Here is a 26,932-nt window from a genome sequence, read left to right as displayed (position 1 = left end):
CAGGGTTCAAGGCTGCAAGTGCAAGGAAGTGGATGTCCCTTTAATTTGGACAATAGATGGCACCATTTGTTTCTTCTTAAAAACACCACCTTCTGCTGTGGTTTTGTAAAGCAGCAAGTCTGCAGGAGGAGTGTGACAACAGGGTCTGCACTACTTCCTAGCCAGCTCAGAATAGGAACCTTTCTTTGTTTTCTTTATTGTACCACAGGGGAAAGCAAGGGGGCAAGAGCCATAAATCTGTGTGGGTCCACGGTGTGCTTTGGCTCTCACAAGGTAGAGAGTTGCTTGAGAGAAACACAAATAGGCTACTGTATTGAATTTGTGTGGCTAGGTTTTGATAGTAGGGGGTGCTACAAGGGTGGCTTCTGTGACAAGCTGCTAAAAGCTTCCTCTGTGTCTGGCAGAGCTAATCCCTGGCAGCTCCAAAGATGGATGTGCCATTGGCCAAGGCTGGGCCAATTAGAAATGGTGGTAACGCCTCTGGGAAAACAGATTATGAGAAAAAAAGGTTATTGCACTGATGTAATTGTGGCCAGAGAAGAGTAGAGTGAGAACATGTGAGAGGAATGACTCTGCAGATATCCAAGGTCACTGGAGAAAGAGGGAAGGAGGTGCTGCAAGCACTGGAGCTGAGGTTCCCCTGCAGCTCATGGTGTAAACTACAGTGAAGCTGCTGCGCCCCTGCAGCCCACGGAGATCCACAGGGATTCAGAGATCCACCTGTAGCTGGTGGAGGAGCCCCATGCTGGAGCAGGCAGGTGCCTGGGAGATGGTTGTGACGCCGTGGGGAGTCTGTGCTGGAGCAGGCTCCTGGCAGGGACCTGCAGGCTTATCGAAAGAGCAGCCCAGACTGGAGCAGACTTCCTGGTAGGGCTTGTAAATCCATGGGAAACACACACAAGAAAATCCTCTCCTTGAAGGACTTCACCCATGGAAGAGTGACCCATGATGGAGCAGTTCGTGGAGGACTGTTGCCCATGGGATGGACACGAATTGGAAAAGTTTGTGGAGAACTCCTGTGGTAGGGTCCCCACACCAGAAAAGGGGAAGGACTACTCTCCCTGAGCAGTGGGAGAAGCAACTGTGATGAACTGGCTGTAATCCCTGTTTCTCGTTTCCTTGTGCTGCCAGGGCGGAGGAGGTAGAGCTGGCAAGGAGGAGTGGTAGGAGAAAGGTGTTTTTAAGATTTATTTTACTTCTAATTTTCCTGCTCTGAATTTGTTACTAATAAATTCAGTTAATATCCCCAGTTAATGCCTGTTTTGCCCACGATGGTATTTGTGAGTGGTCTCTCCCTGTCCTTATCTCAACCCAGGAACCTTTATTTTATTTTCTCTCCCCTGTCCATTTGCAAAGGGGAGTGACAGAGAAGCTTTGGTACGTGCCTGCTGTTTCCTCCTGACCTCATGGCCAGCAAAGATCAAACTGAATTTTCCTGTATTTCCTCTCATTCTTCCAGGTTTAATTGTCCCTAGAAAACTAGGAGCTTTGTCCCTTGACAGTGCCCTGTTGCACCTTGATGAAGATATGCACACCCAAATATATGCATGCGCTATTTCACTGACTTGGCCAGGGTGGAGGGATAGCTATGGTTGGCTCCCTTTAATGACACATCTAATGAGGCTATCTCCTAAGCCTGGCTCCTACCAAAAAACCTCCTGTTCTCAGCAATTACTGGTCAATCAAATGTAACACACATCTAATTTCTGTTCATTCACACCAGCGGGCTCTTGGTGGGCTCTTGTATCTTTAATTTGTTGCACAATTAAATGTAATGAGAGAGATCAATAGATGACATGCCCATTATTTAGTTCAGAAAATGTTTCTTAAATGAGGTGATTCAGTTCAAATCAGGTATAAGTGTAAGTAGCTCTAAAAGGAATCTGTGGTTGGGTAAACTCTGCTTCCACTTACAAATGTGTACATCACTCACACAGAGGGCTGATCTTATGTCAATTCTAATGTAAGTTCTTATATGTTCTTATCTTAGGAATCTTTATAACCTTGTTAACAACCTCCTGGGAGGACCTCAATCAGTCACAGCCTTGTTGTCTACTCAAAGTCTGTAGTGTTTTGCACAGTTCCCTATTTCAAGCGCTACATTTCCTCCTCGCAGTGCCTGTGCAATCCTTCATGAATTCTTAGACATGCTTCCTGTAATGATTTGAATGTCCTTGCACATTTACTGGAAGTTGACTTACCTCTGGACAAACAGTCTTAATGAGTTGAAATGATTTTTAAGGTATTTATGAAATTCTGGGGACAGGGACAGATTGTCTTGTTGTTCTTCGGGAGTTGCTGATTCCCAGATTGCTTGGGAGCTGCAATTTTGAGGACTTCTGTATTAACTCAACAGAGTCTCAATGAAGTCTCTAAAGAGCAGCAGAGGAAGGGTTTGTTTTCAGAAGAGCTGTACAATCTCAACAAAAAAATACAACATGAACCACAAGCCAAGCCTGCTGAAGCATCTGTGTGACAACAGAGTTAAATCGGCACAAAAGGTCTCACAGAACAGGTAGGACAGCAAAACAGAGAAAAGAACTCAGAGCCCAGAATTATGAGCATTGCCTGAGACTCAACTCGTCATACTAATGTTCCAGGCACATTTCAGAACAGTCATCTCTAGGCTGTAGCTTTGTCAGGAGCTATAAATTGGGTCTTTCTTTGGTCCATACCGAGATTGCATCAGAAAGGACTGACCCCTTAATACTGAAAGGCTACAGATATAAGAATCTGACCTGCTGAAGTGATTTCTAAATGTGACTTACAGATTCTGCAGTATTATTACATTTACTCAGCAGCTCTGACAGCTCAAGACTGAAAGACATATTTTCATACGGATAATATGAAAACAAAGCAACAGGCACAATGTTTTATTTTTGCTGAACAGTTTTGTTCAGTACATGATAAATTACTGTAGCAAGTTCTATTCTTTCTTCAGCCTGACTTTGTCTAAGTCTTTGCATGGATTTTACTTTGTTGTATATTTATGGGCAATATGTCCCTAAAAAGCTGTTACTTGTCAAGTGTTTCCTTTTAGTAGATGTTTTGATTACAGCTATGCTAGAACCACTCTGTTGTCAGTGTTTTAGGTCTGAAGTGCTGGTATGAAGGTGCCTTGTCTACATGAGATGCTAAGTCTTGGCTGCAGCCTGCGTTACCCAGACACTGACCTTAATGTTTAGAGTTTTCTACTGACCTTAATTTGATTGCATATTGTTATCCTTAGAATGAACAGGGAAGACAGACCAGAAAAATGAGTGTAGATATGCTTACGCAGCAATTATTTGTACAGCAGATTATGTTGCTAGTATCTTTGTTGCCTTTACATTGTGGGTTTTCTACAAAGAAGAGATTGAGTTAAGTAGGGAAGTTTTGCTACAGCTAATGTACAAGTGGAAAAAGATAATATCTCTTGGTGTGTTTGTTTATGGTCAATTCTCATTTATATCAGTTGGATTATCTGAGTGGTGGATTTGTCAGTTTCATGGATAGAGGATTTGCTATCCTAGGATATTACACTGATTCACATGCAGGGCTGTTTTTCTTTCAGAGTGAATTTATCACTGGAAGCAATACAGCAGCTTTTCTGGAGCAGCTGGCTTCAAACTACAATAGCTTGGGCAGATCTGCAAGCTGTTTCCAAGACTTGGTTGTCAGGGACTCCAGTGCTGGCTACTTCTGTATTTCACAATAGCTCCAGTTTATGAAACTGATGAAGTCCAGCAGCCAAAATGGACCAGGCCCCTTTATGAAATGACTGTTTTTGTACCACTTCCCAGGCAATGGTCCTTGTCCAGGAGGATGATTCATTAGACTGCAGTGTCATATGAGTGCATAGATGCTGGTCAGTCTAGTGGATCACCTAGATGAGGAGCAGTTCCTGTGGGAACACTATGGCAGGCATGCAAGGCTGTGTTTGAGCCAAGGTCAGTTTGTCTCTGACACATGAATACTGCTGATGATGAAGTGGGAGGCAGGATGCAGTAGGCAAACACCTTTGAACAAACTAGCTTCTGTCACTCTAGCATGTCTTAAAATAGATTCAAACCTGCCAATGGGTTTTGTTGTTAGCAAGCAAGCCTTCTGTCTGTTCACTGGCAGAGCAGTGGGCTGTCTCTACTACTCCCTTGCTTGTGCTATTTTCATTCTATGCCAGCATTTATGTACTAACTTACAGTTTTCCTTTTCCTTCATATTTTTTGTCAAGTACACTGAGATCCACAACTAAACAATATTATAGATTCTATCCCTCTCTCCCCTCTCTCTCTCTTCTCAGTCAGTCACTTTTTAATACTCCTCTAAATCTTTCATACCATTCCTCAGTTATTTTTCCATCCTTAGTGCATTTTCTTTAATAGGATAGCCTCTTTTTATTTTTTTTTTTTTTTTTAATATAGGTGATGACTACTTCATGAGCTGATCTCTTTTCTCATTCCCTTTCCAGCAAATATCTCAAGCCTCTCCCTGTCATGGGTAAGCTATGATTGTAGTTGGAAGGTTAGCTGATCTATGAATACTTGGCTAAGGCCAGGGAATTAACTGCAAGCTCAGTTTTCTGTTACTGAAACACATTTCAGTATTTAAACACTTAAAGAACATTCTTACCTTCTTTTGCCAAAATCAGCACCTGTACAGCAAGGGATGGATCCTGAAAGAGTGAGATGGAGGTCAGCATTTTCTTAATATAATTGCTAATTAATTATTATTTAATGTTTTCACATTCTAAACAAAATATAGCCCCATATTTTCTGAGGCAGTGTGCGCAAAAGGAGAATTACACACCATGCTACTGAATATAGAAGGGATGCACTTTTCCTGCTCCAAAGTATTGTCTCCCTCACTGATTTCTTCATCAGCTCTTGCAGCTGAAGTCTGATAATGCTCACTACTGCAGGAAATCCATACAGACATATGGCAAAAACTATGCAAATTGGTGGGTAGTTTTATCAGAAAATAAAAATTTATTAGAAAAATTGGATGTGGTGATCATACTATTTTTTACTGATATTTGTGAAGACTAATATGACTGAAGAGCGAGGATATGTGATGCAGGATCCTTCAGGCATGTCACCATACCTTGAAACACACTGCATCAAAAAAGATCAAAGTGAATCCTGATACTATCTCGTTCAGACTTGAAAAAATTGAACATTTAAGCTCACAGATCATGACTTTCCCATCCCAATAGATGTGATTTCAGCAAGGTCACTGAAAGCAGAGCAATGTAAATCTAGTATCTGAAGCTTAAGCCAAACCCAGATGCTTTAGTTAATGGTTATTGTTACTGGCAGGGATGAAAAATGAGCAGAAATTGTTGAAAAAGCTTGGTTAAAAAAAAAAACAAACTTAAAAATATGAAACTATTTAAATTGAAAAGCTGAATTTCAAAGAAAAAAAAATTAAAGCAGTTTTTGAAAATATTTCTGATGAAAGCCTTTGTTTTCTTTTTAAATAACCTTCCTTCCTTCCTTCCTTCCTTCCTCCCTCCCTCCCTCCCTCCCTCCCTCCCATCATTTTCTAATTGGAAATGAATGGGCTTATTTCATTAAAGGTACAATCAGAAAATGTCAAACATTCATGCTGAAATGTCAGGAAGGGCCATGAAGGTCCTGATGGGCTTCTGTGTCCATGTCCATCTTCCCTCTTGCATCCCCAGGACCTATTCCTTTTGCCCATGGCTCACATCAGCTCCTTGATCTCATCAGCCCCTGCCCTGGCAATGCTGATCCTGCTGCAAGATGATCTCTGGCTGCCCACAGCCCTGCCCTTCTGGCCCACTAACAATAAGCAGGAATACAAGTGACAAGCGTTGTCCTAAAAAAGGTGGGCAACCATCAGCAAGAAAAAGCAGATTTTGCTGTAAATCAATCAGTCATGCAAACTGCATGGTAATAGTCTGTGTACCCATGTGTATATTTATTTGAGAATCGAATGGACATGGAAAGGAAAAGGTAGCTAGAGGAATAAGGAAAAGGCATACTAGAGGAATTCAGACTGTATATGCATTTTTCTTTTATTCTCCTTGCCCTTTTCTGACAAATATACATGAATATGAGTAATATTAGCTCTGTCACACTTCCCTTGAAGCAAATGAGATGCTGTCCTAGCACTGTTGTTTCCATCCTGTGTTGACTCATGCAGTGCAGACACTTTATCCTGCCTGTGTCTCTGCTGTAAGGCCACAGATCATGTTATCACGTTACAAATATAGCATATTAGTACATCTGGAAGGCTAGTCACGCTGCAGGGTTCAGACAGATCTGGCTGGCCATGAGCTGTGCTATGCTATAAACAACCTCAGTGTCCCACGTTGAATAACTGCACAGCACACTCAGGAGCTCTGGACACTTGTGTTCTTTAGTAGTAGGTAAGTGACAGTTTTGCTGATTATTGTGTTTCTTCAGATGTGTGGGGTCAAGGTGGAAAATGGCAGGAAAAGTGGGAAGTAGCTATCAGGTTGCTCTGGTTTGGCTGCGGATCTTTGAAAACTAATGTATATGGGAAAAGCAGTTGAAACAGAGAGCAGTATGTTTGGTGGGTATCTTTAAAGAGAGTGACATACACCCCCTGCATAGTTCCTATAAATAGATTTATGCTTGTGACAAATCCAAACTTTATAATTTAGGAAACCTTTCAAGTTCTACTCTGTGACTCAGTTATAATAAACCATTGCTATTTCATCTCAAGGACATATGCTGGTGTGAGAATGATTTTCAAGAAAAAAAATGGTTTGAGAGGTCAGTCATTTATCTTTACTGTCTGTCAGAATTTACAGTGGAATTTAAAAAGAGTTATAGAACTTCAGTTTCTGAAGGCTACTTACAGTTAATCTAACTGGCATAGGAAATACAGCCCGCTACATCTTTTGAGAACACAGCCTATCATTTAAAGTCAAATATTGTCATTATTGCTGTTGTTGCTACCACAAGCATTCATGTGCTATCATTGACATATTATTTTCTGTAGGTTAAGAGGTACTGACCAGCTCTCTTCCTCTGAACAGCAGTTAATTGAGCACAGTTTCAAGGATCATGGATGGATGATAATGCTCATTAAGCAAAGAGGTAGATCATACCAAAGAGTTTCACCCACTTGGCTCTCCTCAGATAGAAGGTAAAAGTGGAGAATTATTCCAAAGATGTCCAGCTGTCAATGTCACCTGTGTCTCCTCTCCACAGATGAGGGAAAGACTAAAGAGACAGCTGGGGTGAGGGAACTGATAAAATACAGATGCCACCTCATGACTGAGTGGTGGGGTTTAGGCCATTAGAGCTAAAATAAGTTGACTGCGGGCGTAGTTGAAAGCAGTATCATCTCTAGCTTATCTATATAAACTACCATCTTAAATCACAAAATTTAACATTTTTGCAATTGTCTATGACTGTTTTACTCTTTATACAGGTAATGATCTTGTCTCTGACACTGGAAATAGGACTGCTGTAGGTCAGACATAGGTTTTTGTTTTCCTTCTGTAGTAGAGGCAGGTGACAGGACTGAATTCTTGGATCAATACATTTAAAAAGCCCCCCCCCCCCCCCCCCCCCAGGGAGAAAAAGAAAATTATATATTTTGAGAGTTTTTAATTAGTGTCAGTTAGGACAGAGAGTCTAGAATAACATTTATGATGTTGTCATTCACAGAGATAGTGTCAGAGGCTGCACCCTCTAAGAGTACATGAAAGGTATGAAAGAGTAGCCGCAATTCTCGGGAATTGTTCACGAACCTTAAGACAAATAAGAAGTCTTATTTGTCTTATTTGTCTTATAAAAACACTGTGTTAAAAACCACAATGGATGTGAAACAAGTTTTAGAAACCTGAGAGTGTAATGGTATGGTTAAATTAAGATAATCTAATAGTATATGAAAGCCTCAGTGTTTTATTCAGTGACAAAGAATGCAAATTTATTTGCCATGGGTCTATGTATGAGAAGTTAAGGGGGATCTCTCTAATCAGTTCTTAAAACATGTTTTCAGTTTCCCAGGATTCTGTTGTATACAATCCAAGACAATTGTTTACACCTGCTGGCTACAGCTACATGCATAGATTCAACACCTTCACCAATACATAATACACTTTTGAGCTGTTTTTCCTTTGATAAGAAACAACCTCAAAATACATGCCCATTTCAAATACATCATCCCTCTCTCAGTCTTAAGAGAATTAGACCTCTCCTCAGCAATATCCAGGAAAAAAAAATAAAAAGAATGGATTTTTGTCAGAGACATCAGTCCAGTGTTTCATTAGCTTCATTGTCAATGGAAGAATAATTAGTCAGCTCACTGAAGTGCTAGGGGAATACATCTGTAATAAATCCCCTTGCATATGTAACATCTATCATGCTTGATGGCAAACATATTAGTGTTACAAGAGTTGAGAAAGTATAAGGAATATTGTAATTCAGCTGCTAATTAATCCATAATTAAAGACCTAATTAATGAATAACCCTGTGAAAAATTGTCTAAAAATCAAGATGCGAAGACTGCAGTGATAAAGAGGACTCTTGTTTGTGAGACTGTTTAATTTACATCTAAAATAGGAACTGATTAATGAAAACTGTCAGTAAAGCATTATGCTGCAGTACTGGACAAAAAAAAAAATGCACATAAAAATATGTGGAAACCAAGTTCAGCTCTTGCATATCTGTTTTTAATTTTATAGTGTTCATAGTTATTTTTACCTGAGTTATAATGAGTAGGTTAATAAAAAGATATGTTTTGTCTTAGCTGGGGAGTGTAAACAATGCAAACATTATTTATTTGTGTATGAAAGAGGCTAATGTCAGATCCTATTCATAAATGTCTCTTCCACGAAGTAGCTAAAGAAGAAAACTAAAAAAAGACCTTAATTCATCAAAGCATTCATGATTAAGCTCCATGATACAGAAAGACACTAATTTCGGAAATTAACTACACTGAAAGTTGGACTAATTAATAGCTTGAAAGTGTCAGTGTCTGTGTTTGTTTATGTAGGAGCCAGCTGGCTGAGACTGTACTCTTGAGAGAGCAGGAAGGAACATTTCAAACTCCCAAAACATCTGGGCTCATGTCCAGGTGTCAGGACTGCCTTCTCCAGCCTTGCAGCAGATTGTCCCTTTCCTCTTGTATTTATTCTGCGCTGTAGCTGCATTTATTGGATCTCTGGGGACCCAGGCCTTCAGGGGGACACCCACTGTGATCCACCACGTTGCCCTGCCCACATATTCCCCAGGACCCAGCAATCACATGCATGCATGCATATGTGCTCTGAAACACAGTCTATCTTGGATCCCACACCTCAAACTCTCACTGTCAAATCTGCACTTTTGGCAAGACTGGTGACAGCTAAACAAACCAGATTAGCAGGAAGGATAATTCCCTGCTGGTGTAGAACAATAAGAGATTGTTACTAGAAGCAAAACAAGGTAGGGAAGAGCAAGTTCCCACTTTGCAGTCCTCTCCCACTCCTCAAGCATCACAGAGAAGCACTACCCCACTTACAAGCTGTGCTCAGTTAGCAAAATATAGTTGTATAGGGTGAACATTGCCACAATTTCTGTTGCTCTTTCAATCACAGCATGTTCCTCTAATTTAATCTTTTCCTGATAACATAAAAAATGTGTTCAGTTGCTATCCAAATGTCAGGTTTCCTCTGAATTATTTAAAAACTTGAGAGATAAATGACTTGATGATTCCAAAGCACAGTGTGAGTGAGCTTATTTCCTAAGAAATTATTTGCAGCATTGATAGGAAATATTTCACTCATATTTTCTCCCATGTAATCCTGCCAGTAATACTCATTAGAGTGCAGCAGATCTCCCACAGTGATTATCTGAAATAAAAAAGACCCAAGTGAGCCAGGTTGTTAAGCAAATTGAAGAAACCAAACCATTAATAATTTAATAACTCACGTAAAACAGCAGAGGATAGTATACACAGAGCTGTGCTTTAGGTGCCATGTGAAATTAGGAGAGCTGTTAACAGAGACTAATACTGGCTGTATCTGTAGTCCCAAAACTATGTTGGACTCTTTCAGACTCAAGACTCAGGTCTTGTTCTACAGAATAGTGTGCACAGACAAGTTGGCCAGCATTAACACTAATCCCAGCTATGTTCAGAGAACTTGAAACTCTACTGTAATAAAGCCAATGCAATTTTGACTTATCACTGGCTGTATTCTACCCACTGCAGAGAAGACAGATAATACTGGTAAACAGGGAGGAGCTGTAGAAGAGTTTGGTACAGTTAATCTTGGCAGACCACAGAGTCATCATATCTAAGAATACTTCTCTTGTGCTCCTCTACTTTTCTTTTTAAAGAAGACCTTGCCTTGTCTTTTGTTTTTTTTTTTTTAGTATGCTTCTCAAGGTATTTATGAATTGATTGATCTATGTCAGATGCTGAGATAAGAGCAGAAAGGCTGAAAACTGTTCTTTCAATGAAGTTGCTGATTTGAAAAGCACTTTTTATCTGTGGAAGGCCTTCCATCCAGAATTCAGTGTTGATTTTAGCTCATTTATTATCCTTAAACATTATTTTGAAGATTGGGTAGTCCGTGGCACCTTGTGGTGCAAGAAGTGCTGGTGATGGAGATGAAACTCCTTCAGCATTAAACACCAGGAGCTCCCAAAAGGCGTCCTAATTTTGAAACATAGTTGCCTTCAGTGGTCCTCCATACTCAGGTTGGTGACACTTCTAGAGGTATTGAAAATCATAAATTTCCCCCATTATTTCCCCCCTTAAGCCAAGAAGGGAAAAAAAGTAAAAAGAAAAAGGAAAAAACCCTGAGCAGTCATCAAATGCCTGCTCAGGGTTCAGAGGTAAAGTGGAAACAAACACAAGTGGTCAGAGATCACTGCACCTATCAAGGATGGCTGTGGTAGCATCTGTGGCGTACCTGCAAACAAGAGTTGGAGATACCAATAGCTGAAGGGAGCAAGGGCATTTCGGGCACAGCACTAAACCTCTCCAGTTTTACTGAAGAGTTGACATATGAAGTATGTGTATATTTGTAACAACAACATGAATAACAATAAATAAAAAATAATACAGACTATGGACATTACAAGGTAGTTATCTTCTTTTCCAACCTATATATTTTCAACTTCTTGCTGAAGAGAGTCTGTTTCATGGCTTCTGAGTACTCCTACTATTTAAAAAAGAATCTCTGAAATAGATGCTAGAGACCAGTCTGCCTACTTTTAGGTGAATTTATACAATAAAATAAAATAAATGATAATATAAATGATAAAATAAAAAAAAAAATCCATGCAGATACTTAGGCAGATGCTTTTACTAGCAATAATATTTGGTATTAGTATTATATCATTTAAATAAAAACATATGATGAGTATCATCCCTAATATTGTAGTATTTTGCCAGTTAATCTTCCAAATACTTAAGAGCATCCAAATGCTCCAAATGCTCAATATCATTATACACATGAGGACTGTGTTTGATTTTAATAGCCCTATTTCTAAATACATTTAAATGAATAAAGATTAAGGAAAGGTGTTCTCTTTTTTCTAAGAACAGAAATTGCACATAAGTGTCTGGAAAGGCAGTTTTTCTGCTCTATGTGTGTAGGGATAGCTCACAGTAATGGGGCACCCAAACCCAAATGCTGGCAGAAAAAGAATGCTCTTACAGACAAGTACTCCGTCTCACCTCAGCTGGCCTGGAGAAGTGGCAGATTATTAAATTCACTTGATAAGAAAATGGGTCTTCATGTTGAGATGGGGCCTGCAATAGGAAGAGTCAGAGAGAATTTCTTTGTAGGGGAGGGGCTTGGTAATGTGTTCTAGTGAAGGCACAGAACCCTGGAATGATGACATTATTTATCTGCATTAAGGTCTTGCAGATTAAGATTAAGGTCTTGCAGATAACCTCTTGGGAGGTGTAAATGGCTAGGGATAAGATTATTTGCTTCCATAGATATGCACAGAGAACTCGTTTCTTCATATATAATTCTCTTGTAAATGACATTGCCTTCTTTATGTGTTCCTGAATCCCTCTTCCCCTGGAAAGTGCTGTAGGTTAATTATCATATGTTTCTGAATAGCCTTGTTTTGTCGCCTGTCTCACTAATAACTCAAAAGACCGATAAATATTAGAACCATGCTTCATCTAAGAAAGGTGTGCTGATGATCTGCAGCATGATTTAGACATAGATGTTACTTAAGTCAAGATGACTTTAAGTGGCAAACTCAGTGTAGTTATGAAGCAAGATCTTGCAAATGCAGGTCATGACTGCTTTTGTGGACAGGACTTGTCCTTAATGAAAGCAAGGGTGCCTGTTTCTTGGGTAAGAAATAGTTTTTTTGCTTTTCACTTGCTGCCATATGAGTGGGTGAGGTAATCCTCACAAGCATGACAAAAGCTTGTCCTTAATGATCATGTGTAAGTATGGGATGAGAAAGAAGCAGTGCTGAATTAAAAAATGATGGGTAAATTGGAAGAGGAGGGGTGCTGCTTTGAGCAGAGCAGTCAGACAAGGTGACCTCTAGAGGTCCTGTCTAACTTTACTGTGGTTTCTGACAATGAACAAAATGATAACAGTGATTCCCTGTGAATAGCCTAAGTATGGGAGGAAAAATAGTTGTGTTCCTAGTTGAAGCTAAGAAGTTAGAAAGAAGGGTATGATTGAGATTTTTCTCTATCCAAATGTAATTTACCACCTGTGAATAATAGATGATAGTTTTAAGTTTTCCTCTACAAGCCTAATCTGATGTTGGAAGAAAGAAACTACTGTGTATGAATTTGAATATGTATTTTTAGAAATCAAAATCATTATTAGTAGTTGCTTCTTCTGTGATAAATTCTTGCCATGCATAAGTAGGTATCCTGAAGAATCTATAGTTAGTATCAGTTAATCATAGCTTTAGCCAGTTTTCCTTCCTGGGCAATATCTCATCATTAGGAAAATGACGGTGTCTGAATTTTGGCAAATACATATTCTGCCATCATGCTTGATACTTTATGCCCATTTTCTAGACAAGGATATAGGATAAAGCAACAGCCCTGTGAAGATTGCTAGGTGACCTTTTCAGAGCTGTAGATGTCAAAAAGCATTTCACATTTGTCCTGATACATATTTCTAAAGCCTTAGTCACCCTGTAATCTGATCAGGATTTGTGGCTTTGCTCCTTCTGAAGAGATTAATTCTGAGGTGTTATGATGGACAGCTCTCATCTCCCACCCAAGTTTGTCCTCTGCTTGGTCTTACAGTAGAAGAAAACCCCACAATACCTTGCCGCTTAGTGCAACATGTGGGTAAAAGCTATATGTGGATAAAAGCAATATGTGGATAAAATGAACTTTTCCAACCTAGTGTTTAATAAATCAGTGTCTCAATAAAGAACGGTTGACTTAACCTGTGAGACAGGAAGGTGAGAAACGAGTCAAGGAAAAGGAGTGCTTTCACAGTCTATTCAGACTCTCTGTTGATTAAGGCCATCTAGTTCCAACAGAGGTCAAGTGTCCAGTTGCAACTTCACTGTCTCACAACAATTCAGCTTCTGCAACAGCCTTTCTACCAAAACACACTTCTATGAATTGGTCTATTAAAATGAATTAGACCCTGCAGAGTGACTGCTGGTCTGCAGTTACTGTGAAGGGTGAAGTCCTTGTCACTGGCTTTCTTTCTCCTGTAAGCAGAGGTGAACATTTTATTTTATGAGGTAAACAGTTCCTGTAAATTAGTAGTGAATATGTTTTAGAAAGACGAACCTTCCCATAGAGAATAAGGTCGCTGTTTTTATTACACTGTTTTAATGGGGTTTTGACTCAGCTGCTATCAGCTGTTAGTTCCAGATAGGTTAGGAACTATTTTTGCCTCATTTCAAGTGCTAGCAAAGATATACAAGCAATAGGTGCAGCTTTATGAACAACAAAGATAACATTTTATATAAACATCCTAAAATACAGAAGACTATGTAAATAGAATGATACTGGTCTCTGACCAGTTTTGAGCCAATACTTGTTGGTATTTGAGAGGGCCCTTCTTACTGAGATGGCTAATAATGTGAGAAGGTAGGTACCTTTGCTCTGGATGTACCTATGCATAATTCTTTTTAGTCCATGCCGTGCATTTTCCAGAGGACATGAGGGTGTTTTCCTAGCTCAGAATAAATTATTCCTTTGTATGCTATGTACTACAGAGGGATGTGAAGGGAGTGAAAGAGAAAATGTAGGTGAAAGGGGGTGCAAGAGAAAAGGGACAGTTGCAAAGTTGCAAGGGAAATATACAGAGGGGAGAATAATTTCCCCTTTGTCCTCAATATTATAACAGATAAGGACAGATAATAAATAGCTCCAGCTGAAGGACACAATGCTTTGAAAAAATGATCACAGTAGCATCTGCGGAAAAATTATAGACATGAGCTTGAAAACGCATAGGAAGGGGAGGATTGCTCTTTAACTGATAAGTAGATGGTCAAAAAGGGTTCTCTTCTACTGTTTATTTTTTCCCCCTAAGCTTATAAACAGTATAATAAATGTGTTCTCTAATAAAACCTCACAGAAAGTTTAAATAACTGACTTTCCTCTGTTGGTAATCTAGCTACAGTTTATGAGAGCCAGTATATTGTGATGATTGTATCCCCACTAGTAACTCTCAGCAAGAAAGTATAGTTCCACCTCTTTTATCAAGATTTTTTTGTGTACTTGCATTAGAGATTTAGTGGGTAATTAGTTCCCTATGTTAGTACTGAACCACTGTAAGGAACACCATCTTGTAAGTCATGCTGTGTTTCACACAGAGAATGGATGGGTTGGACAGGACCTTAAAGATCATCCAGTTCCAGGACAGGGGTGCCTTTCACTGGACTAGGTTGCTCAGACCCCCATCCAGCCTGCTCTTGAGCAGGGATAGGAAATCTACGGCTTCTCTGGGCAGCATGTTCCAGTGCCTCACCACAGTCACAGTAAAGAATATCTTTAGAATATCTAATCTAAACCATCTCTTTCAGTTTGAATCCATTCCCCCTTGTCTTATCATTACATGCTGTCTCCATCTTTCTTGCAGCCTTCCTTCAGGTACTGGACCGTTACAGTTACTCCAAAGTCTTCCCTCCTCCAGGATAAATAATCCAAATTCTCCCAGTCTTTTCTCAAAAGAGAGGTTTTCCATCCCTTTAATCTTCCTGGTCGTCCTTCTCTAGACTAGCTCCAACAGGTCCATGTCTTTCCTGTGCTGAGGAACGTAGAGGAGGATGCAGCACTCCAGGCTGGCTCTTCATGAGAGTGGAATAGAAGGGAAGAATCCTCTCCCTCAACTGCTGACCATTCCTTTTGATGCGCTCCAGGACACGTTTGGCTCTCTGGGCTGGGAGTGCCCATGGCTGGCTCATGCCCAGCCTCTCACCCACCAGCACCCCCAAGCCCTTCTGGGCTGGGCTGCTCTGCATCTGCTCATCCCCAGCCTGTGTTTTAAGGGGTTGTCCTGACCCAGGTACAGCACCTCTCCCTTGGTCTCCTTGCACTTGCACTTAGTGCAGCAAGTTGCACTTGTGCCAAGTGGGAAAGTGGAAAAATAAGTGGGATATTCCCATAGGCCCACTTCTCAAGCTTGTCCAGGTCCCTCTGGATGACATCCCATCTTTCAGGTGTAATAACAGCACCGCTCAGCTTGGTGTCCTCTACAAATTTGCTGAGAGTGCACTTAATCCTTTTGTGTATGTCATAAAGGAAGATATTGACTAGTACTGGGGCCAATACAGACTCCTGTGGGACACCACTTGTCAGTGATGTCCATCAGGACTCTGAGCTATTGACCACTACCCTCTAGACGTCTCTGTCAGGCCAATTCCTTTCCCATCAAACAATCCACCTGCTGAATCCATGTCAAATTAGAGAAAACGACATTGTGGGGGTCTGTGTCAGAGGCTTTACAGAAGTCCAGATAAATGATATCTGTTGCCTTTCCCTTGTCCACTGCTGTGATCCCTCCATCACAGAAGGCCACTGGGTTGGTCAGGCAAGAGTTGCCCTTAGTGAAGCCCTGTTGGCTATCCCAAATAATTTTCCTCGTCTCTCTGTGCCTCAGCATAGCTAGTAGGATGATCTGTTCCAGGACCTTCCCAGGCACAGAGGTGAAGCTGACAGTTTGGTAATGCCCAAGGTTCTCCTTTCTAACTTTTTAAAAGATGGATGCTGTGTTTCCCTTTTCCCCTCACCAGGGACTTCCCTTGACTTCCATGACTCTCTGGATATCAGGGAGATTGGCTTGTCAACTACATCAGCCATTTCCCTCAGAACTCTTGTTATGCATTCATCAGGCTTCAAAAACTTACGCATATTCAGGTTTCTCAGATGATCATGAAACTGATCTTGTGGGAGGGAGTTTTCTCTTCCAGTCCACATTCTGCGGTCCACCCAGTCAAGAAGGGTTGGAAAAGAGGTTGCCATTAAAGAATGAGTAACTAAGCTTTCTCTTTGTCCATTGTTACCAGCTTTACAGCATTTTATATCAGAAGAGGTTTATATTCTTTGAGTTTCTTTTTCTGGCTGACATCAGTTCCTAACTGTGTGCAACCTGATACACTGATACCAAGTCTCTGACTATTGGAATGTGTTTCCATGTCTGTTGTGGTTTAGGAATTCCTAATTCCCCAATTTAGTGTTCCTCCTCAAAACACACCAGACAATGCGCTGCTTTCTCACTGTGCCTGTCTTCCCCTGTAGCAGGACCAAGAGAAGAATGGAGGCACAAAAAAGTAAAGATCATAGGTTGAGATAAGAATGATTTAGTGGAAAAAACAATGAAATAAAAAAAAAATAACAGTAACAACAATACTAATAACAATGTACAGGACAGGTGAATGATTCACGTGTGATTGCTCATTATGACCTGGCGTTATCTGACTGTGCACTCCAGTAAAGTGAAAAAGGCAGGTGTGACTAGCTTACCATGTGCTGAAGTGAAGAACCTCAGGGTCCTGGCCACGACTCTTCTGGCTGCTGCATAGTCAACCTTGTTGACTGGCCAGAATAAAGACATGTTAGTAAGTGGGGACCATGATGTGTTCTTCAAGCCTTCCCCGTGTCTCCTGCCTTCGGTGAATTTTTTTGTGTGTTGTGGGGCTGGTCTTTTGATGGCTTTCACAGATAAGCAGATACTTATGGGAACACAGGAATTTCACAAATTCCATTGAAACAGGATAGCTTGAGGTCATAAATATCAATACACAACAACTCCAGATGAAGTGCTTTTGCATGATTTAAAATGAATAAATTCTTTATGAGCATTCATTTTAATATTAGTCACAGAAATTATTAAAAATGCAAAGCCTTTAAAGCTATTTTCATCAGTGTTACTTAATCAAACCAGTATTTTTTTTGCAACTTGAAAAGGAAAAAATGTAAGGAAAATTCAATGTGTAGCTGTTGCCATGGATTTTATGTAGAAATGAATAGTATGCTACATTGATGTATGCTACATTGATTACTGCCAGCACAAAACCCTTGATAAATTGGACAAGATGGAAATCATACTATGTTAATATTTCTTATGACTTCAGCTCTTTTCCCCAGACAATTTTCATGAAACCTGATAGTTTGGAGCTTTATTTTTCTCATTATTCCTTTTTCTGAAGAGTTGGTTTGTTTTTGCAGGAGAAGCTTAATGTCAACAATATGGGGCATCAGGTGATAATATTTGACTTTTCTGTCATAAGAGGACTGTGGGAAACTCGAGTTAAGAAGAGCAAAGAACGTCAGAGGAAGGAGAAAGAAAGATTAGAACAAAGTGCATTGGAGAAGTAAGACAACTTTTGTGTTATTAATTTTAACCAAATCTGTTCTTAGTATCCACTAATATTGCCATATAGTAAATATAATAAATAGAAATAGAGGTAACAAATATCATAAATATACTAAAAATAATTGTTGATTATTAAAATTTAGGGGTTTGGATTTGATTTCAATGGCATCTTACTTCCTTTCCTCAAGTGATAGTTAGAGAAATGCAGCACAAACAATACTTATGTTTCATTAGTTTCTGCTCTTTCCTATAGATCATGCTATATTAATGATATATTTTATTGTTTACCATAGACATAAATTGAAGAGAAAAATAACATATTTTTGTACCTTTTTTAATATACTGCATAAAAGTAGGAATTATAGAATTAGTGAACATATGCTCACAGGTTTCAGTACTAAGAAATACTTTAAGTATTTTATTGTGTTGAGAGAAGAAAGAAAAGGAGTTAAAGAAGTGGACATATTCAATTGCATCTGAATAGGAAGTATCAAAGAGAATAAGAATTATTATGTCATTTTTTTCTTTATTTCTTTTATTATACTGAATTTATATTTTCTTTAAACAATGTTTTGTTTCCCATAAGACACTGTTAAATATTAAACTGCATTGGAAAGTTTGGAAATGTAGGATTTATCAATTTCCTCCCTCTGAGAAGAGAAAAAAAAAAGAAATCACGTTCTGTTTTAAAGATAAAACGCACAGGGTAAAACAGTGCCCTTGTTTAAGACCACAATTGCATTGAACCTTTGAGTGGTGTTTCAGCGCTCTCAGGACACCCTCACTAGTAGATTCTCACTGCCAGGGCAGCTGCACTGGCGACAGAGCAGGAGGAGACCAGGATAACACAGAGTCTGACGGTCCTTTCCATGGGACCTTTCACTTCAAAACAGCCATAGAAGCAGTCTTGGTTTTCCCACCTCTACCAAAGCTTACAATAAAAACTGTAATCCTAAAAAAAACAGAAGAAAAAAAAAGGAAATAAAGCAGTTCATCCTTCAGATTGAATTCTCTAACAAGGATAAGCATTCATTTTGGTGTGAGCTGTGTCCTGGTTTCAAGTAGGATAGAGTTAGTTTTCCTCTTAGTAACTGGTACAGTGCTGTGTGTTGGATTCAGTATGAGAATAATTTTGATAACACACTGCTGTTTGGATTGTTGCTAAGTAGTGCTTATGCTAAGCCAAGGACTTTCCAGCGTTTCATTCTCCGCTGGTGAGGGGCTGAACAAAGAGCTGGCAGGGAGCACAGCCAGGACAGCTGACCTGAACGTGATATTCCATACCATAGAACTTTCTTCTCACTATATAAATTGGTGGAATTGGCCAGAAGAGAGTGATTTTGATTCTCAGAAATCAACTAGGAGTGTGTGAGCAGGTAGTATTTGACATAATTTATTTATCTTGGGTTTTCTTTCTCTCTTTTCATTATTATTATTGCAATGAATATTAATATTATTATAATATTTTACTTTGTTTCTATTATTAAACTATTCTTAACTCAATGCTGAAGTGTTACTTTTTTATCCTGATTCTTCTGCCCAGGCAGATGCTGGGGGTGCTGGGGAGTAAATGTCTGTGTGGTCTTTGGTTACCATTTGGGGTTAAACCATGACAGCTGAGAGATGGATGTTTGCTGTTTCCCTTATGGTAGAAAGCACAAGTGAAAGGACTGGGGATTCAACTTGATCAAACCTTATTTCTGTCCTAATGTGGACAACATGTCAAAATTTCCCTGCCACTTTTTTTTTTTTTGGTTTTGCTTTTCTGTGGTGCAGAAGATAACTTTTGAGTTCACTAGTACAAAAGCAAATGTTGCATGGTAAGCTCTCTCTGTAAGAGGGAATAAGGGCAGCCTTATGTCCTCTGAGGTAGTTAATTTGAGCTCCCATGGCTTTTGTCAGTTAAGAATATGTTAAGAATAAGTTCTGATAGTAACTTGTATTTTCCATGAAACCAATGCATTCTCCCTGTTTTTTTTCTGCCTGTTGTTAATTATTTTAGACACACTTCTATCTGAAAGAGTGGAGCTTCAGCGCTTTTTCTGCATTTTTTTCCACTAATGAAGTCCAAATTAATTCTCACTCAAAGATAGGAAATTTGAGATATAATGCACAGAAATTAGAGTTCCCAGGTGCACCCACTGCATGTGCAAAGGATCTTCTTCTTCCTTTAAATAATTGCAATTTGTGTATTGTACTTTGTTTAGTTGTGTGTCTTCGTGTACTCAGATTGCTTTCCAGTTAGTTCTACTTGTAGAGCTCCTGGGAAAAAAAGGAGGAAATACATTAGACTTTGTCTCCTGAGTATGAGTGATCAGTATTTCACCCACTGAAGCAAACAGCAAAGTTCATGTTCATTCTCTTGGTGCAGGCCTTGTAGAATGGTCAAAGCTGACAGAATAATGGTCAAAGTAATAAGAATATTAGTAATAATATGCCAAATTCAGTTAAAAGAAAATGCTCTTTGTTTTATGAGGTGTGCAGTGACCATTGGCATTTAGGTCCTAAATGTCAGCTCACAAGTTATTTCTTACATGCTTTTCAGTGCTCTCATATGTTGGATCAAAAATATGAGAACACTTTGTTGATTTTGAGCTTGAAATACAATTTTATCTATACTTTCAAGCTTTAGCTTGAAAGTATAGATAAAATTGTATTTCTAATTAAATAATAGAAGTAATGTTTCCATGTATAAATACATTTCATTATTTTATGGAGTTCTACATTGACTAAATTCAGGCATCATACTCAGGGATTAAAATTTTACTATTGTTGGGTAGGTCCACTGAAATCAATGCAAGTTCATACTGTGCCACAGTAAGAAAGTACTTTTGATCCAAAAGGATTATTCCCAAAAGATATTTAGAGAGGGGACTTTCCTGAAATGAAGACTACATTCTAGGATTTGAGGCTCTAGATATTCACTTTTATCAGAAGTCAGAGTGAATTCTTAATTAGTGTTGAAATTAATAGAGTTTCTCTGCAAATACACTCATGCAGCAGAGTTTGGGTGGGTTTATTTTTTTTTTTTTGTATTTGTTTCTGTTTTTGTGGGGTTTTTTTAAACATTTTTCCTCAAAGAGGTTATAATTTGCTAATGCCTTTGAGATTGTGCAGTTCCTTTATATGCTGTGTTACTATGTAAAATGACCTGATAATATGCAGTGAAATGTAATATGTATTATTCAAGGACAAACTCCCAACCAGCCTCTAGGGACCTCTGTTTGCCTTGGGGCAAGGTGATTTAGTTCATGTAGCCTCATTAAACTGTAAGTTGTACGATAATTTTTGACAGAAGATTTTCTTCAGAGGAAAATCCCACAAATGAATGAAAAGCTTCAGCTGAGCATTAATGCTGAGGTCTTGTAAAGATTTGTTTGCAAGGTAGATATTTATTTTCTTTATGGATTTAATTAGGTCCTCTGTTTCCTCTTTGGTTTTGTGGGACTGTGAAAGTGTGGCAGTTTAAAGAACACATGTAAACCAACAACTAAATATAAAACAAAAAGAAATGGAACAGTTTTGAGTAGGCTTTTTTTCATTTTATCTTCTTGGTCCTGTCAGACAAGTCCATTTAAAATCTCTCATAGGATATGAACCACAAACTGATAAAAAATGTGTGCACTGTCGTGAGATTTCCTATATGTTTATGAAAGGGCATATTATGGAAAAAAGCGTGTATTTATAGCACTATTTTATATTTAATCTTCTAGATTTTTGTAGTGGTGATCTTTTGTTAAAGCCATCTTTTATTGTTCCCCAAAATCCTGAATGCTTGATGACCTTGATGTGGTATGATGATTTTTCTCATCGAGAATTCTTTTTTACTTGTTTTCTTTTATCTTTTTTTGTCTTTTTATTTTTAGGGAAAAAGAATGAATGTTTATAGTTAGGGGTTTTTTTTTGAGGGATGGCAACATGTTTGTTGTTTGTGTGAGAAGTAGGTAAAATAAATTTGAAGGCTAACAAATTAAACATCTCAGTGAGGAAATGCCAGAGCTGTTTGCCCAGATTAGCTATCTAAATCTTTGCTGTGAAATGGCACAGTCTTTTCTGTCCACCAACAAACATGCAGCAAAAATAAAAGTTTGTTCAGCTATTTCTTCCGCTGTCTCTTCTTCAAAAATTTCTTCTCTAAGTCTGGCTATGTGCATGTAAGTCAATGTGCATGTATTATTTTTTGAGTTATATATCTCTTGAATATTAAAAATAAAAAGCAACAAGAAAACTACACCTTGCTGGCAGACTGACTTTTTTTTCCCCCTGAGAGTTTACAAGTTTAATTAAAAATATTTATCTCTATCACTCTGCCAAACTTCAGTGTTATAACTCTATTTGTACCTTAACTAAGATTTCATTTGTTATGTTTATTTTTACTCTCCTACTCAATACCCAATGCAGAACTATTTCCAAGCTAGTCTAAAACTGGAGTTGGCAGTCTCTTGGCCACAAACACAAATTGCAGTTAGCAGTTTTGGTTTCGATTTTCAGCACTAATAAAAATACTGTGTTATTTCCCTTTGTTTGTAGGCCCTTGTGCATACAGACCATGTGTCTAAAGTAATGCACAGCAGTGCATTGTAAGACAAAAGCTGATGTTCAGCCGCAATCCTTTAAATTGCATGGAAGAGCCTGGCAGTGATACTGAAATTGAATCAATCCAATTGAATTTGAAGCAAATGTTACTCATCCATCAGGAATATTATTCTGGGCTGAGCTCCAGTTCTACTTTGATGGTCTTCTAAAAATTCCATAGGATTATTTAATGATCCTGTGCAGCTAGTGACTCTGATTTAGACATTGCTCAGGAGTTCTAAACTGGTGTCACCATGTAGTGTCCCAGTCAATTCTTGTGCCCTGGCTTAGAGGAAAGAGTGCCATCTAACGAAACTTCCTTTCCCTACCTAGGAATCACAGCTTTCCTCCAAGGGCTTCTAGTCAGATATTGAGCAGAGTATACCTGCTGAAGGAAGAGCAATTGAAAGAAACTCATTTGCCTTGATGGCTCTGAAATCCCTACCCATGCACACTTCATTTCCAAATTGGTTGCTCCTTTGAAGGGTCCAATCACTGGGATTATTGTAGAGTAATTCTTTGCATCAGGTTGATTAGATCCATTATTTTGCTGGAGAAAATAAAATTTCAAGAAGGGAACTACCATGTCCTTGAAAAGAAATATGTACAATAATAATGAAAAATATATGCCGTGAATCTTTCTTCTGAAGGTACACTCCAATAGTGAAGTAGCATTTAGGAAATGATTACCTGAAGAGGAACACAGCACTAACCAAAATGAAAATACTTGAATCTTCTGTTTCCCTGCTGATCTTGTTTCATAACTGCAACGTATTGTCCTGAAAGCTTACTGTAAAAAGGCAGTATATTGGAAAATAACTTGCCAGAGTAAAATTCCTCTATACCACATACATCTGCGTTAGTGACAGGTGTGCTTTTGTGTTACAGATATATAGATATGAAACTTAATGTTCCTTTTATTTTTGACAAACATAAGCAGCATGCAACCAGCCTTTTTTAAAATTAGGGGAACTATTTGTATGATTGAAGAGGAAATACTATAATAGTTAGCTGAGTTGGAACCTTGCACTTCATCTGGGCCCTTTGTCCAAGAAAAATATTTCTTGTATTCATAATCCCACCTAAATGAGTCTTGACTTTAGTGCCTTCATTTTTCTTACTATTGAAAATAATTGTGGGTTTTTTTTTAATCTGACTTTAACTGCTTGATCGAGGCCTAGAGGAAGATGAAAATATTTTATTGTTAAATAGTATTAAAAGGATATAAAGTTCAGGAGAGCTGAGGTTTTTTAACTTATTTGTCATATGTGGAAATGTTTTTCTGGAATATTAGGAGTCTTTAAAGTGCCAAGACCAAATATTACTTCTTAAATGTATATTAGTAATTAAAAGATTATTTTATTTGCGTGAATATCTCTTTTCTTTTTGCCTCAATGGTTTAGATGCCTTTTCTTTTAGATATCTTTCCTAAAGATTCACGTAATAGCCTCCTGATATGACAAAAATGGTGAAAATTCTGTATAATTTGAGGATTGTCACTAAATGAAGATTTTAAAATGTATTTATTTTCATAATGATCCTTTAAAAAGTACCATCATCTCAATTTTTGGACAATGACAGAGCAGAATGACAGCCATGTAGCCAAATAGATCCCTTTGGTTTGGTCTCAACAGAACCTGCAAATTTACAGCTTTGTCATCTTTTCTTCACGATACACACTGGCTTGATATAATTTGCAACTCCAGGCCAGTAAGGCTCATAGTGATTAATTTGGGTGGTATGTAACTTGAGGGTAAAGCCAGGTGTTGTAAATTATTAGACTCTTTGCCCATGGGAAATATAATGTTTTCATTCTGAGATGTACTGTACAAAATTATGCACTTTCGTTGCTCCATTATTAATTCACCTTCCATCTGTTCTAAATGTGCTTGTATATGATACCTGCATTCTTTAAAAGCCTAACAGAGCATGTTGCCATAACTTAATGTACAAGTAAAGAGAAAATTTGACACGGGATTTCCATATCAGTGTGCAATATACATGCTGAGTTCCCTAGTAGATTTGATTTTTAACCCCTGTCTTTCTTCTGAGGTAAATCACTGACTGATTTGCTTAACAACCATTTTTGCTGTATATATTTTGGCTAGCAATGACCTCCTGACTTTTGTGTTTTATACATGTTATCAGCAGACTGTCAGAGGGCAGTTTGTTTTTTCTGCTTTAATGTAACTCCCTTCTTAGCACTTTTTAAATTCCTTGTTTTGAGAGAGTAAAGTTTTAGACCCTCTGAGCCCTCTACTCTAGTGTTCCTAGGGTCTACCTGACAGAGCCAGCACTTATGTGTAGTAATGCAGCTTACTTTTTACTTTATTAATGCAGCTTACTTTATTCTTTTATTTACTTACTTTTTTATTAAGACCTCTTATTTCTGTTAAGTTTCTAACATTCTTAGAATTTATACTGTCAGGAATGAGCCAGTCATATTTTGGGCTTGAAAGAAGAGCAATGAACACAAAATTCCCCATTTTGTATTGCACTTTGTGCATTTTTTTTCAGTGCACTAAAGTATGCACTGAGTGAAATATTTATTGCTTTGATAGAAAATGAACGAATTCCATGGAAATGAGAGGGTAGTAATGCAGAATTAAGCTTCAGAGAAGGACAGAAAACTCTGTCTGGAGGACTGGAGAATGTCAGAAAGAGCAGAACAGCAGTGGTAAGTAAAATCTGGAATATTTCAGATAAAAGGAATTCTACTCGTTTGATCCTATGATCCTTATGGCTCCTGCGTCTTATTTGTTCAGATAATTTTTCTCTCTTAACACCTTTCCCATACCACTTCACCTCCTAGCCGTACAGAGCTTCTATATCTATATAGCTATACTCACTGGTACACAAGTTTTGGAACAAAATATGAGTAGGTGTTTTGTGTCTTGTTTATTTTTCCATATAGTATATGGAACTATTGTTTGGTAGCTTTTCCTAGCAACCTCTTGCTATTACAATATCCGCACTCAGTTGTGTTGATATTTTCTGCTGTACAAATGACAGATTGTTAAAATCAGCACTAAAAATTGAACTGCCTCGTGTCAAAGCATCTGAAAGGTTTTTGAACTATCATGTCTTCTGGTATGGAAAACTCTTGTCATCTCAGCACTTCTAGACTACAGCTGGTGGGGATACCCATAGCAGGGCTGCTTGGTGGTATCAGATATTTGGATATTTCTCCCTCAGAAAATTCAGAAATATTATCCACAACTTGTTTACATATCACAGTGTGGGCTAAGGAGCTGTATCTGCTTTAATCTATTTTCTTGTTTTTGTTGTATTAAGTAAACTCAGACAATATCAGTCAAGATATTGTGAACAGTTGGTGAACTGTGCTAACACCTTGACTGTGCTAACATCTTGACTGTGCTAACACCTTTAGTTCACTCTAGGGACTCCCTGGGCTGAATGGTTTTCTGTCGGTCCAGTCTATTTTTTCTTAACTCACTTATATATCACAGCTTGCTGTGGTATGAAACATTCCACAATGCAATAGACTCTGAGAGAAACTAGGAGATTTATTTCAAATATATTTTAGTATTCTCACACCTCCCCTACTGATACTTTTTAACACCTGGAATTCTTCCAGATGTTGACTTGTGAAGTAGATCTTGATCTCTCTAATGAAAACCGAAGCCAAGAATGAATAACATTTCTGCAGCTATCAATAACTTCTATAACTATTCCTTTATTTCTCCTTTCATATTTTGAGAAGTTATTCCCATCATCTTTGTGAAGCTTCCTTAATCTGATATGCTACAAATCCTTTTCCTACTCATTTGTATACCTGCAGTAACTTCATTTGCTTTTTTGATGTTTGTCAGAGCTCATGTTTCTTTCTAATTTTTTTTCATTTGAAGATAAATACAATTTTATCTTTTAAAAAATATTTCTGTAATTTTTGAAATAAGGGACAAAGAGATCCTTACTGTCTCTTCATTAGAATGTGCTTAGTCTGAGTTTGTCCTGTCTTCCTATAGTCTGTCAACACTTTATCCATAAGAGTGCTCTACACTGTGGTTTCATATCCTGTTATGAGTGTCCAAAAATAATTTATTTCAATAAGATTTTGAGACAAGCTTCTTTCACCAAAGTTTGCAATTGGTTTCTTGCATGTGGCTTAAAACCAGACATTCTCATTTTAATACTGACAAATCTGGGAGTTTTTTATGATGGAACCATGACATTGGTGGATAGGGGCAAAGCAATTGACATCATCTACCTGGACTTATGCAAAATGTTCAATGCTGTCTCGCATGCCATGTTTGACTCTAAATAGGGGTCATGGATCTGAGGGATGGACCCTCTGGTGGATAAAGTCCTGGCTGGGTGGCTGCATGCAAAGCGTTGTGGCCAGTGGACCAATGACCAAGTAATGAGTGGTGTCCCTCAGGAGTCAGCGCTGGGGCCAAGGCTGCTCAGTATCCCTGCTTTGGCAACATGGACAGCGGGATCAAGGGTACCCTTAGCAAATTCACTGACAACACCAAGCTATGTGCTGCAGTCATGCTGGAGGGAAGGGATGCCACCCAGAGGGACCTTGACAGGCTTGAGAGGTGGATTTGTGCAATACTCATGAAATTCAACAAAATGAAATGCAAGGTGCTG

At 38.5% G+C, this 26,932-nt stretch overlaps 1 protein-coding gene across 2 annotated transcripts in view; it reads left to right on the top strand.

Annotated features, from left to right (window-relative positions):
* The first annotated feature begins 6,273 nt into the window (after positions 1-6,273).
* The window catches only part of LRRC2 (leucine rich repeat containing 2), a 76,929-nt gene continuing 56,270 nt past the window's right edge, over positions 6,274-26,932 (top strand). Inside the window, exons 1-2 of one of the 2 annotated variants that reach the window (XM_059492122.1) lie at positions 6,274-6,370; positions 17,593-17,738. In XM_059492122.1, coding sequence (XP_059348105.1) covers positions 17,614-17,738 — 125 coding nt within the window. In that variant the 5' untranslated portion in view covers positions 6,274-6,370; positions 17,593-17,613. Of the gene's footprint in view, positions 6,371-6,972; positions 7,117-17,592; positions 17,739-26,932 lie in introns of those variants that run through there. The other variant, XM_059492123.1, reaches the window with a different exon arrangement.

Source organism: Ammospiza nelsoni, chromosome Z (genome assembly GCF_027579445.1).
Source record: "Ammospiza nelsoni isolate bAmmNel1 chromosome Z, bAmmNel1.pri, whole genome shotgun sequence".
Lineage (NCBI taxonomy): Eukaryota > Metazoa > Chordata > Aves > Passeriformes > Passerellidae > Ammospiza > Ammospiza nelsoni.
The sequence above is the reverse complement of the archived record's forward strand: the minus strand, read 5'-3'. Positions and strand labels throughout refer to the sequence as shown.